This window comes from Glandiceps talaboti, chromosome 10 (assembly GCF_964340395.1).
Source record: "Glandiceps talaboti chromosome 10, keGlaTala1.1, whole genome shotgun sequence".
NCBI classification, from domain to species: domain Eukaryota; kingdom Metazoa; phylum Hemichordata; class Enteropneusta; family Spengelidae; genus Glandiceps; species Glandiceps talaboti.
In genome coordinates, this window is record NC_135558.1 from 15,867,678 (window position 1) to 15,880,938 (window position 13,261).

Sequence of the window (13,261 nt, forward strand, 5' to 3'; positions counted from 1 at the left end):
CGAACTGTTCAAATAAACCTTATTTTTGATAGCAAGTATTTGACATGTAAGAAATTTGTTTAAAATGTGTGTGCTTTGAAAAGGACTTCCAAAGTACATCCAATGATTTACAAAATTTGCTTTGATTCTACACCTTAAATAAATTCTCGGACAAAAAATGAAAACTTATATGCTGAAACTTTGACCCTTTCATATGTGTTGAATAACTTTTACGGATCTGTTGAACTGAAAATTTATTTTAAAAACTCAAAAATGATACATACGAGAGTTTGTAGTACCAATATTGGCATGCCTTGTAAAGGATACACCAGTCAAATAGAGTTTGTGGGATGTTTACTCCAATGATGGTTGTATTTGTGACTCCTGCAATGTTGAGGACTTCATGGTCTGTGTGAAATAGTCTTCGGTGAAAGTTTCATTGAATTTCTTTTAGATCTGGCTTGACGAACGATAAACAGAAACTGACAAGTTGGTTACATTTGCAAATATTTTGATCAGCTTCTAATAAAATTCATTATTTTGACACCTTTCGACCAAAATTATTCAATTTCTTGGACTGTTCTTTTGGCAAACCATGAAGTTGTTTGTTTGTTTGTTTGTTTTTTTGGAGAAATTCACAAATTTTGACATCTGGCAATTTGGTGGGATAAGAAGAACCACTCTGTGCAAGAGTTGCTTAGTTTGTACATGGACCAATCACACTTTGGCACATTAGATTAAAGTGACAGAATTATTTGTAACAGCCAATCTGATTGGCTGGTTTAGAAAGATGTTAATGAGAAGACAAAATGGCCAAAGTTGCTTGGAGCTACAGTACAATTGTAGAATAAAAGATATTTTCGTACCAAAAAAAAAATGTAAAGATTAACAGAATATTTCACAAAATTAGATTTTGGATAAAAATATGTTATGATCTTATTCTACGTGTTATTAATATTTGTCTACAACAATTTAAAGACATCAACCTCACTCAACATTTGTATCCAAATTGTGAAATTTATGTTTCCGCATTTTGTCGGAAAAAGCTGGTTACTTGAAAGATTGTGGTGGCAAGACCAACTTCACAAGTTTATTGTATGATGTAAAATATTTTACACTTTAAAGGGGCACAGTCTGTAACTTTATGGTCTTTGGTGGTTACTTTTGTTTAAAGGGGCACAGTCTGTAACTTTATGGTCTTTGGTGGTTACTTTTGTTTAAAGGGGCACAGTCTGTAACTTATGGTCTTTGGTGGTTACTTTTGTTTAAAGGGGCACAGTCTGTAACTTTATGGTCTTTGGTGGTTACTTTTGTTTAAAGAGACACAGTCTGTGAACTTTGTCTTTGGGAATTACTTTTGTCTCATCCCAAAACATATTTATGTTATTCAAACTACTAACACATGTTGAATCATAGCACTCATTACTAATTTGTTCATGACATAAAATTGATGTGATGACATAATTTTTTGGTTACTAATAAATTAGAAAACCACCAATCTAAGCTCCCATGCCTCTTTGTGCACATTTAACCACCTTTATGCCATCACAAATTCCCTTCTGAATAAGTCTTTGTGTATGTTCTGTTGTTGCATTTTGTACATTGAACTGAGTTAAAATAGGGTCTCAGTACAGGCAGTGCCCCTTTAATTCACAACCAACGAAAAGGACAAAAAACAAAAACAATCCATACATATCATAAACAGTAAATACAAACTTTGAAATTTTGAACAAAAAATTACATTTGTGAGTTCAAAATCATTCATTTTTAGGCAATTTTGCAATACAAAAGTAAACATAGTCATTTAGAGTGTGGGGTGATTTGACTCAATTTGACCTAATCAAAATTTAATGAATTTTCATTCGAAAAAAACAGGCAGTAATTTTTGTCCTTGAAAAAAACTGGCCAAAAAGAGGTTTTCATAAAACCCTCCGCATTTGTTTAGAGAGATTCACTGGAGTGATATCCTCTAAAAATGTCCTGAGGTGGAAGTAAAATTGATTGCTTTTTTATCAATTTTGAAAAATGATGATGGATTGGCTCTTGGTTTAAAGAATTAATTAGTCGTTGGTGAAATCACGCCACTAGAAGTTGTCAAAAGATTACACATCATTTGTTGTCGGAGAGTTGGAAGATGTCAAACGAAGCTAGAAGTTGTCGTAGATTTGTCGGATAGAATTAAAATGGAGTTGTCGGAATGATCCATTGTTATGTGGGGGTTGAGGTATGTTTTGATAACATCTGTGTTTCTGTGTGTGATTTACCTGTCTCTGCTGACTTTTCACACATCCCGTATCAAACCAGGAGTTGCTGTGATTTCCAGTGATTTGTAGACAACATCTCGCGTCAATACAGAGTAACTATGCTTTGCTCAAATTAATCAATGCAATGACTTATGTATTAGAGAGTAATTGTGTAACTAGGCAATGACACATGCACTTTGAATTTTATCGAAATTTGCAACTTGAGTGAACTTAGGACGATCGCATAATGTCACACAAGCTCAATAAGAGAACATCGTTCCTTTAGAACAAAAAACCTTCCCTCCTCCCCCTAAATGAACATTCACAAGTGCGACATCACACATTTATACATTATGTAAACCATGAAGAAAACTGTTGCGGTCACACCAGTACCACTACGATCGATGGTTACCTTATGAACCTGTTTACCGAGATCGTGGTAAACACATCAAAATTTTAACCGTAAACCCAGCACTGTATCTCACACTAGAAGTAAAATTTCATTAACTAATCAACATCTCAGTAATAAATACAGAAGCTTTTATCATTGAAGGCGTGAAAGTTTTCGAAACTCGGTTAGAAGTACGAAAATGAAGTTCAGCAATCGCATTGAAGCCAGACCCCCTCCCCCACGTAAAAATGCGAAGTTCACTTAAATTGAGCTTGTGTGATATTGTGCGATCGTCCCTTCAAAGTCTTGTCTTTATTCTGTATTCCATTTATTTCTGTTCTCAATCTTCCCTTTGAGTGCAAAATTCTACTGGCTAGGAGCAATTCTCAGTATACTGCCATATGATGCCAACTGTACAAACCACTGATAACTAGCACTTCAAAGCATCTACCCAATCTATTAGTCCATCAAAAATAAGTCTATGTGTTGTTTCAATTTTTGGCACTAGGTCACCCATAGACATTTTAGGGTCAAAGTGTGTCAAAGGTCACTAAGCTGAGTCAAAGGTTACTGAGCAGTGTCAAGGTCACTGGGACGTGTAAATGGTGAGAAATTTGTCAAAGGTCATTGAGCCGAATCAAAGGTCACGAGATGTGTCAAAGGTCATTGGGACGTGTTAAAGGTTAATGAGCTGTGTCAAAGGTCATTGGGATGTGCTAAAGGTTATTGAGATGTGTCAAAGTTCACTGAGCTGTGTCAAAGTTCATTGAGATGTGTCAAAAGTCATCTGAGTTTATAGGCAGCACACAGAACACAGCTTGGTCTGTTAAACTTCAATAGCATCTTCCTTCGTTTGTTGTATGCATGCATGCATGAAGAACTGACTAAAGCATTATCTATATTAAAATCTGAAGCCCACAGATGCCTGTGAAACAGTGATAAAAGATACAAGTATAAAATACATTAAGATATACAAAGTTACAACAGAATCTCACACACAGGATCTGCAAATTTGATTTGCAGTCTTTAAAATTTCGAGTAACTACCAGTATTACATCGTTTTGAATCTCTTTTTTTTGTTGTTGAAATTATTAGTCTGCTGTACATACAGATTTTTTTTGAATTTTAAAATTTTGGATAATTTGCATGCATTTTTTTTTTATATTGGATTACTTTTGACAATTACAAACTATATCTTGTTGTACACCACTCAAGCAAGATGAATAAAATACATAAGCAACAAATATGGCTGCCCCCGTTTCGTATTTCCATAGCAACGCAGCCTGCCATATTGTGACCACATACACAAATATGGCCGCTTCAATGCCTCCCATTTCTGTTTCCCTTGGTAACCTAATTTGCTATGGTATGATAGTCATGTGACAGTTGCATTCGCTGTCTGCAACTTTCCAGAAATATGGATTTGATTTAAAGCGGCACAGGTTTTGTCACTTAGGGGGGCCTTAATCCAAACTTGCACACTTATATATTTACATATTTTTCCGTCATTGAAATTTATGTTCATGAGCTTCTATTGATGGGATAGTGTATTCTACGAGAGTAAAACAAAACAAAAAATAAAGTCTCAATAATTCAGCCGTGGCGGCCAAATGATAAAATGATATACACTTTCTGGACATCAATCAACCCACCATATATCTCACGTATCGTGAACAACATACACACTTATTCAGTTGCACAATGCTAAAAAAAAACACAAAAAAAACAATAATAACAACAAAAATATGAATAGTTCAGTAATTTAGTACCCTATCTAATGTTTGGAAGTAAGAAATATTGAAATATTAGGTGGGATGAGTAATTGTTTGGCAGACAAGGTTCAAACTATTTTCATGTCAAACCTGCACATTTTTGGCATTTTTTATCACAAAGCTACCGACTGACCCATTCATGTATACACAGTCCAAAATAACACCCTATGACTCTACATCGTTGTTATATATTTTTTGTTTAACTACAAGTACCCTCTAACTGTCCATGTATGATTGTCAATTTGTTTTTTTGTTGTTGTTTTTTTTTGTGAACTTCAATGGCAGAATAGAGAAAAAAAAAGTTCACATTTTGGTGGGTTTTCAAAAAAAAAAAAGAAACGTTTTTCTTGATTCCTGAAGTAGTACTTATACGACTTAAAAATAATACTTATTCATTTTTTGAGAAAAATAAAAAGACTGAAATTAAAATGTAATAATTGTTAATGCTGTATTCGTTCAATGTGAGATCACACACCCACTCTTAAGCCTCAAAGTTTACAGGTTTTGTAAAAATTACCAAAATTTTGATTCGCACGAATGAAAATATGTTTTGCATCTTGAATTATGACCTATGAATCATACTTACGAACTGAGCAGTGAGATAAAACTCCCATGATTCAAATGAGTGTGTACATGTTGGCTGCTGACATAAGTTGACCTCTGACATGACAAATGACCTTTGGCAATGACAAATGACCTTTGGCAAATGACAATCATCATTTTTCTCATGTCAGAGTCCTTTAGCACTAAGGTTTAGCTGACGAACTGTGTCACCAAGAGAGCGAAGTCGACATTTTTTGTGTTTATGTCTGTAATGTCTGAATTGACCAAAAGGTATAAAAGACGATACATGGGAAAAAATGATGAGATTTGTCTGGTTTCACATCAAAATTTTGTTGACTACGATGCGACATGGTTCAGATTGACTTTCGTGTACATGCACCTAACTCATACCAATACATATTGGTCCTTACTTGCAAACAAATGCAACAACCAATAGTAATACTCCACGGCTCTGGAGTGGGTCAGCTGATCTCACCTAACTCTCCTATGCCAGCATACACTCATGAACACAAGAAGTTTCGATACTTCAAGTTTAGATATCTACTCAGTTCGTTCTCATCGTAAGATAGTTTCACAATTTTATCGACAAAGCATTGTGTTAGTGATATTATGAACCCATTCTGCAAAATTTCACATAACGAGTAAAAAAAAATGTTCAATACAACAAATTATCGTAATTTGATTTGTTCAGAAGGGCCAGTAAAGACAGCAAGTAGACGGTGGGTATTGTAGCCTTCTTATTATACTGCGATACATTACGGCGTACATAGCCATCTAACCTAGTACACTGTGATAATCGATGACTAGTTGTGTTTCCCATCGTCACTAGAATCACCAGTGTACGACCCATCGTCATCTCCGCCGTGGCTATTGTAATCGTTACCATGTAAACCATGGATGGAGGTAAAATCCAGAGAATGGCCTCTCTCGTCGGGCTCAACTTTGTGTGGGGAGGAACTCTGACGGCCGCTACCACGGTGATCTTGAGACGAATCCGAACCAGACAATGCCTGCAAATAAGAAAGTGATGAAACAGAGAAACGAAACGTCAGTTTGGTATGGCCAAATGGTAAAACTGCCAAATTTACCAAAAAAAAAATATTCTGAATGTCATGTGATACTTGACTGAAATTCAACAAAATAAAAAAATAATTTGAATTTGTTCACATTGGAGAAACTGAAGATCAAAATCCAAACATTATGGGCCAAAAAAAGTACAGTGGCCCATGAGTGCCATTTGAGTAGAAGGTCTTAAATTTTGTTTGTTTTCTTTCTTTTTTTTCTTTTCTTTTTGTTTTCTGTTCTTTTTGGCCATATGTCGCCAGAGATGATGAAATTTTCCAAACATTCGCTGTTTCATCACAAGTCTATTGCAGCAATGTAAAGTTCGTCACACATTTTTACAAAGAAAAGCATTGATCTGTGGTGGATAGAATAGAGCTATGATTTGGATGCCACAAGAGTTAGTCTGAAAAATGTGCAAGAATTTGGGTTCGCTGAATTCTTTTTTTGGGGGCATGGCCACCTTCTGATGCAAGTCCAATTCAATCAAGTTCACTCATCTCTCTATTTTTCCAATGGAATTTCCATTCATTCTATTAACAAACTAATTTGACCTTGTTCAAGCAGGAAATGTCACAAAATCAGCCATATTGAAATATTTTGATAAACTTGGGGGGGCTGTTAATATGCAAATGATTGATCAGTTGGACAGAACCGGGCACAAATTGGTTTCAGCAGAACCTTCTAAATCACATGGCCCTCAAGAGATATAGAGAATAAATTACAGAACAAATTGTAGAGAAACCGGAAGAAGTTCAGAAATTTTACATCAACTACCCAAAACTAGAGAATGCAAGAAGGCCTGGGTTAAAGGGTACAAGGTTACAGGTTAAAGGTGAAAGTTCACAAGGTCAACAATTACACAGGAGGCTATCTATATAAGGTATGCATCAACTGACACACAGAGAACAAAATGACACAAAATGCAGACATTTTGCCTTTATTCATTGAACCCTGACAAAACGCTGACAAAAATGTACATATTAAAAATGTTCATTTGAAATGACATCACCACCTGCAAAAATTCCCTTTCAAAATACAACCCCACATTTTTCACATTATCATTGTCCTGTGGTAACTATAGTAACGCAGAATAGAATGACAGTACTAAATTTTTTTTTTCAAATTCCCCCAAAAAAGAAAGTTTCCAAGTGTCTCTTCAAAGAGTTACTCTTACTTTTCTAAATTAAGGAACAGATATTTTCACTATCTGATCATCTGGTCCCACAAATCCATCCTGGCTTGTTCAAGTTAATTTGACCTTTGACCTATGACCTAAGGTCATATGCATATTAGAGATAAAAGATATATAAAACAAGAAAGCCTTCTAATGCTCTTTGTCTTTCTTATAAAAAGTGCAGCATTGTCAGGTACTAAGTAGTTAAGCTATTTACATAGAATACTACCACAGTTGATTATTTTTAAAAAATTGTGACTTTTGAAATTTGAAAACTTTTTTGCTTGTCTTGTCTCCATCAAATATTGGTGTTTCTAAAATTCACATTGTAAAAACCTGGAACTCAACGAAATGTGGCATTTACTTCAACATTTTGCAACACTCTGAAAATGGTAAAGTGAATGTTAGAAATTTGACTTTTCGGTCTCCTAGCAGGGTTCACTATATGTACATGAAGGATGACACATTAAAGGGGAACAGTCTGTAATGCTTTGGGTCTTTGGTAACTCCATAATTATCACATTAAGGGGGCACAGTCTGTAACATTCTGGGTCTCCAGTGGTTAATTTTGTATTATACTGAAACACATTAAATACATCATTCCAACAACTAACACACCTTGAATCATGTCTATCCATGATTACAGCTTTTACCAGGTATTCAGATATGGCATTAAAGTCTTATGACACAATTTTTTAGTTACCAATAAATTCAAAACACACCACACTATCGGTTTCCAAGTTTCTTTTTGCATACTAAACCCCCTTTCAAACAGTTTGTTGATTCAAATCTGTTTTTAATAAGCTTTTAGTGCAAAAATTTACATATTATTTGTATAGATTATGTAACCTGTTGTTCATCAAAAATTTGGCCTCCGTTACAGACTGGGTCACCTTAATGATATATTCTTGTGTATACCCCAGAATATATGAAGTTCACTTCTGATGACTGTTAATGTAACAGTTTCAGTTGCATACATACAGACCTGCTGGAGACAGAAAATCCTGAAAACTAATTGTCGAACTCCAGGTTTTCTTTTACACCATGTGGTCTTATGATAAAGCAGGACGTCTGAGAACACATTGTACACAGCTTGAATATTTCAAAGCCAAATCACATCCCTAAATATTTCCACTTGTTCAAAAAGTCATTTAAAACACCACAATTCTTGAGTGTTTCAAACATAGCAAACATGATTGCAAACATAATTTTGAAATTTGAATAATACAAAATGGCAGCATCAGTAATCTGGAATGATGTCATACATTTAATAATTTGCATGTTGTCATGGCATCACTTAATTTGCATATGACATCATCACTTAATTTGCATGATGTGTTCAATTTGCATATCAGACATTCTGCTTTATGAAGAAGTGTGAAAATACGAATCACCAATAAATTTTGTTGATTTTAAAACTTTTTTTATCGATAAAATTTCCATTAGAATAAAAACTGCAAACTGACTTCTGCTTGGCAGTGTGATTGTTTTCTTTTCTTTTCTTTTTTTTAACATTTTGAAAATTAGTATTAATCACTGGTTTAAAACCGCTACTTGGAATGCTTTGAGCAAAGTGACACACATTTTGTAGCTGCAGATGACCTTCGACCTTTCAACCTTGAACTGTGAAATTAGCCTCTGAAATTTTAGCCTAGCCATTCAAATAGTAACTACACACAGCAACTTTGCTGTTTAGAATTTTTTTAGTAAAACGACAATTGTACATCGTAGTCTGCACAGGAACAAATAAAAATGATTGTGGCTTCACTACCCAAACACATTTCTTTTCACAGTTCTAGATTAAAAATTGCAAAAACTTGTACACTATAAAAAAATACATTATTGATGGCTTGTGAGACAAAACCTACATCAAGGTAAACACAGTTTCAAAATATATGACTCCCTAAGATATATAAGAACACTCAAAACAAAGTCAAGAATACTTGCTCACATCTTTTGACCCTTACACCCCCATTTTCTCTGTCAAGTAGATTGAGCCACCATACTAAACAATGAGATTATACCAGCTTATCAGGGAAAATGGGGGTTGGAAGGTTTTCACGTGAGAAGGTAACTATAGTGTCAACAGTAATTTTGTAAGAAGCCTCTGAAAATCTTCAAAATGTAGAAATGATTTCAACTTCAATATGATCCAAGATGGTGGCAATAGTTTTAGATTCAGTTTGAGTAGAACCCCAGTAAAAATGACAATAGATAAAAGTATTACGTAAAAGAGATATATAAGGGTAGTTTAGAATGGTGTCACTCTGTAAGTCAAGAAAATGAAATGACCTCTGACCTATGACCCTCTAAGGTCACCTACATTGGTGGTTTGTCATAATAATGCTGTTTTGTTGACTTGGAAACACTAATAAGTATCACACCAAATTGCTGACATCCCAAAATTTATTTCAATGAAATATGTAGGAAAAAATGAACAAATTGTTCATCAACAAACTTTGATGTTGTGTCGAACGACATAAAATAAATCTTCAAAAATTTGGTTTCAATTGGACATACTTTTAGTATGATTAATTTGTTGATTGTGTCTTTTCCATTTTGTGACATGAACAAAGTTGATGATTTTTTTTCCAGCACAGCTTTAGCTTAGAGATGTCAACAAAGGTGCAATCTTTACTGTTCTCCCTCGTTCGACTTTCAGAGTGCAAAATTTTAGATTCAAACTACCAAAAATGAAGGGGGCCACACAAAAAAAACAACCAAATACTTAAGGCTGTCTTTCAATAGAAAGTCTTCTACGTGAATACAACTTTACTAATCAGTGCATGGCTGACGACAAAGACGCCATTTTGTCTACCCCAAATCATGTACACAGGGTTCTCCTATCTATTTGTATCTCAATTTGGCAACTGAAGTTTTACAATAAAAAAAATTTTTGGCAAAGAAAGGGGTGATCTGATCTGTACAAGTAATCTGAAATTTTGAAATATTAATAGTACTTCTTTACTAAAGACAACAACAAAAATATTTATTTCTTTTATAGAGAGAAAAAATGCATAAAATGTCTTTAAAAGTTCAAGACCCATGGTTAAAATAGTACAAGTGACAGAAATTGGTTGCTATCGGTAACCTATACATGTACACAAGCCCATTTGACGTTGATGTACCGGTTTGTTGACAGAGAAAGTTTCGAACACAGCTTCAGAATTAATATTAATCCCGACCACAAAATTGCGTAATGTTGGCATCTCTTCTGTTCTCTTCACCATCCCACGAATGAATATCAATGTTTGGTATGGTGAAATGAGTTTTTGCTTAGAATTCTCCATGAAATGAAATGCAGAGCATGATGTCTAATCAGTTAATAAAATTTATGTTGAAGTGAAATCAGATCAAATAATTTTACTGAAATTTGAGATCCCCAACGACAAATATGGAAAAGAAATATTCAAATGTGTTCAGTTTTATAAAATTTTGGTGGCAAGTCCAAACGAAATTGTGGAAGAATACAAATAGACTTGACTTTCTTCCCATTTTCCAATGAATCAATAGCCCTGATGTCAAACTTGTCAAAAGTATGGCATTTCAGAAAACTATCATTTTTTTTGGCAAAACGAGATACCTACATAAATATCGTGTGGTCTGGAATAGTTATGAAAACAAACACTGTGGCAGTAATGTTTGCAAAAAAAAATCTAAAAAGTAATGCCAGCACAATTTAGAAAAAAAATTTCATTGTATGAAAGATAATAAAACGTTGAACATAATTGATAAAACTGAAGTTGGATGACGAAAAAAATATGGATAAATGTGAGAAAAAATAGGACTCGAGTTTACAGGCATGCGTAGTCTTTGGCAATAGATATAGATATATAATACAATGCATCAGTCAGAATGGGCTTGTGTTTACATTGTTTCGATCAAGCTTTGAGCTCATCTTCTAGATCGTAACCATGGTGATGTACGAAAGTTTGGCAATTATTTACTCCTGTGCTTCTAGGTGAATGGACGGTCAAAGCCCTATGAGGTAGTCACTCTGAACTCCAGCCTCAATATAAACAAAAAGTGTTTATTTTTTTTGTTTCCCAACTTTTTGAAAGATAGATAGATATAAGCATGATGAAATTGGAAATATGGTGAAATGTCTTGAGAAATGAGATGCTACTGGTGGTGAAAGTATTGTTGAAGGTGTTTTCCACTTCAGTTTCTAAGATTAGTGAAATATCGAAGTCAGCAACTTCAGGAGTGTTTTAAATTCAGGAAATACTAAGGTGAGAGGGATTTGAAGTTGTACTGGCTCCAAAACATATTAAAAATGTAAACTTCATTTTTTTTTCATCTTGGAACATCCCAAACAGAGCATTTCCAATAGAGCTGGATTTTTGAACATCTCCACAGATTAACAAGTTTGCAAGAATGATGCATTTTTTCTCTAAAATCCCAACAGATTTGCAAATTTGTAAAACTGTTAGATTTTTCTAACATCCTCACAAAATGTCAAGTTTGCAAAAATTGCTGGATATTCAGAGAGCTGTAGTTTGACTGATATTTCATGATATGTCTCATAGAATAAATGAAATGATTTAAAATCACAAGATTTAAATTTTTTTAAATTCAGCTTTGTCAGAAAGATGATAATCCACTGATTGAAAATGAAAACATGGATTAAAATCATTCAGAATGATTGATACCTTAAAAGGCTATTTAGATACCTTATAAGGTCTTTGTATACCTTATAAGGTCATTTTATAGCTTATATGGTCATTTGATTCCTTATAAGTTCATTTTGATACCTTATATGGTATTTTTTGGCAAGATGAATAAATTCATTTATGCAAGTATCTATTCTTTGAGTCATTGTGAAGGATATGAAATGATTTTGCAAACGCAATGAGAAGGTTTACACTTTTTTTTTCATCTTCGAAATCTGTAACTTTTTGCTGTTCAGTAGTCCACTAACTACAGCTCATGTGGGATGCTCTAAAATATTGTCTTCCTTAAGACTGAGATATAATAAATTCCCTCAACATGTGATTTGAAAATAACTGCGATAACATGAACTTAAAATTCATTTTTGTTGTTGAACATTGGACCATTTTTTTTGTCTTGGCGTCAGTACAACTTTAAAGAATGTGCAAACTGTAGCTTTGGTATAAATCATTTTCTGCCTACATCTTTTGTTGACATCTTTTTCATTTCCTACTCATTCATTCCCTTGGCATCTTCAGTTTTGGTTTATTCCTTTGTTTTTTTTATCAAGGATGAATCCTACTAAAGAAAGACAGGATTGATAAGGAAATCAGCACAAGTGGTGAAAAAAAGTGTATCATTACTGAACAAAATTTATGTCGAACTTGCAATCGCAGACAAAAGCACGGGTAAATTTTGTAAATTTTGGTCAAAATTTCACCACTTTACATGCTAGAAATCTGTTTTTGAATTAATATATTGTTTGACAACTTTTTTGTTTGTCATACTAATCAAGTACGGCTTGCAGACACATTAGTTTGTTCCAGAAAGTTTGACTTTGCTGTAATATTTTTTAAGGACATGAATGAGTGAAGAAATGCAGATACGGATAAAGTCAGAATACCAAAGCTAAGCTAATTCCGGCACCTTCATTGTTTGGCAATAAACTGGAGAGTGAATTTTACAGCCTTCATTATTTTATTATGATTATTTTAATATTTTTTCACCATATAATGTTGGGGGGTTTTTTTGGTTTTATCTCCCAAGCAACAGGAAAAAGGGGGAAACGTGAGAGCTGGTAAAATGTCCATGAGCTTTGATGTCTAAGGTGAGAGGTCGTCACGTGGAACCTACCATGTCCCGTGCAGAGGTGGTAGAGGCTGTGGATGTAGGGTGTTGGTGACCATATCCCAGGTTGTTTGTATCATACATTCCCTGCTGTTCTGAGCTGTACCCACCAGTAGAGGAGATCACATGGCGCAGTCCCGGCACCTTGTTGGAGCCACAACACATTAACATTTTACTTGGGGGGGAATGAGGAGGGGACTTGGAGAGGATGAAGAGGTAATAGTCTATTTACAGAGATTTTTTTTTTTTGAAGAAATCCTAACCATTTACGACTACCAATGTGAACAAAACAACA

General features: G+C 34.3%; 1 protein-coding gene across 5 annotated transcripts in view; it reads right to left on the reverse strand.

Annotated features, from left to right (window-relative positions):
- Nucleotides 1–5,648: 5,648 nt before the first annotated feature.
- Nucleotides 5,649–13,261, reverse strand: part of LOC144441202 (pre-B-cell leukemia transcription factor 1-like) — a 99,372-nt gene continuing 91,759 nt past the window's right edge. For 3 of the 5 annotated variants that reach the window (XM_078130756.1, XM_078130758.1, XM_078130754.1), the window contains exon 8: nt 5,649–5,959. In XM_078130756.1, the coding sequence (XP_077986882.1) occupies nt 5,753–5,959 (207 nt within the window). In that variant the 3' untranslated portion in view covers nt 5,649–5,752. Of the gene's footprint in view, nt 5,960–6,967; nt 13,111–13,261 lie in introns of those variants that run through there. The other 2 variants (XM_078130753.1, XM_078130757.1) reach the window with 2 other exon arrangements.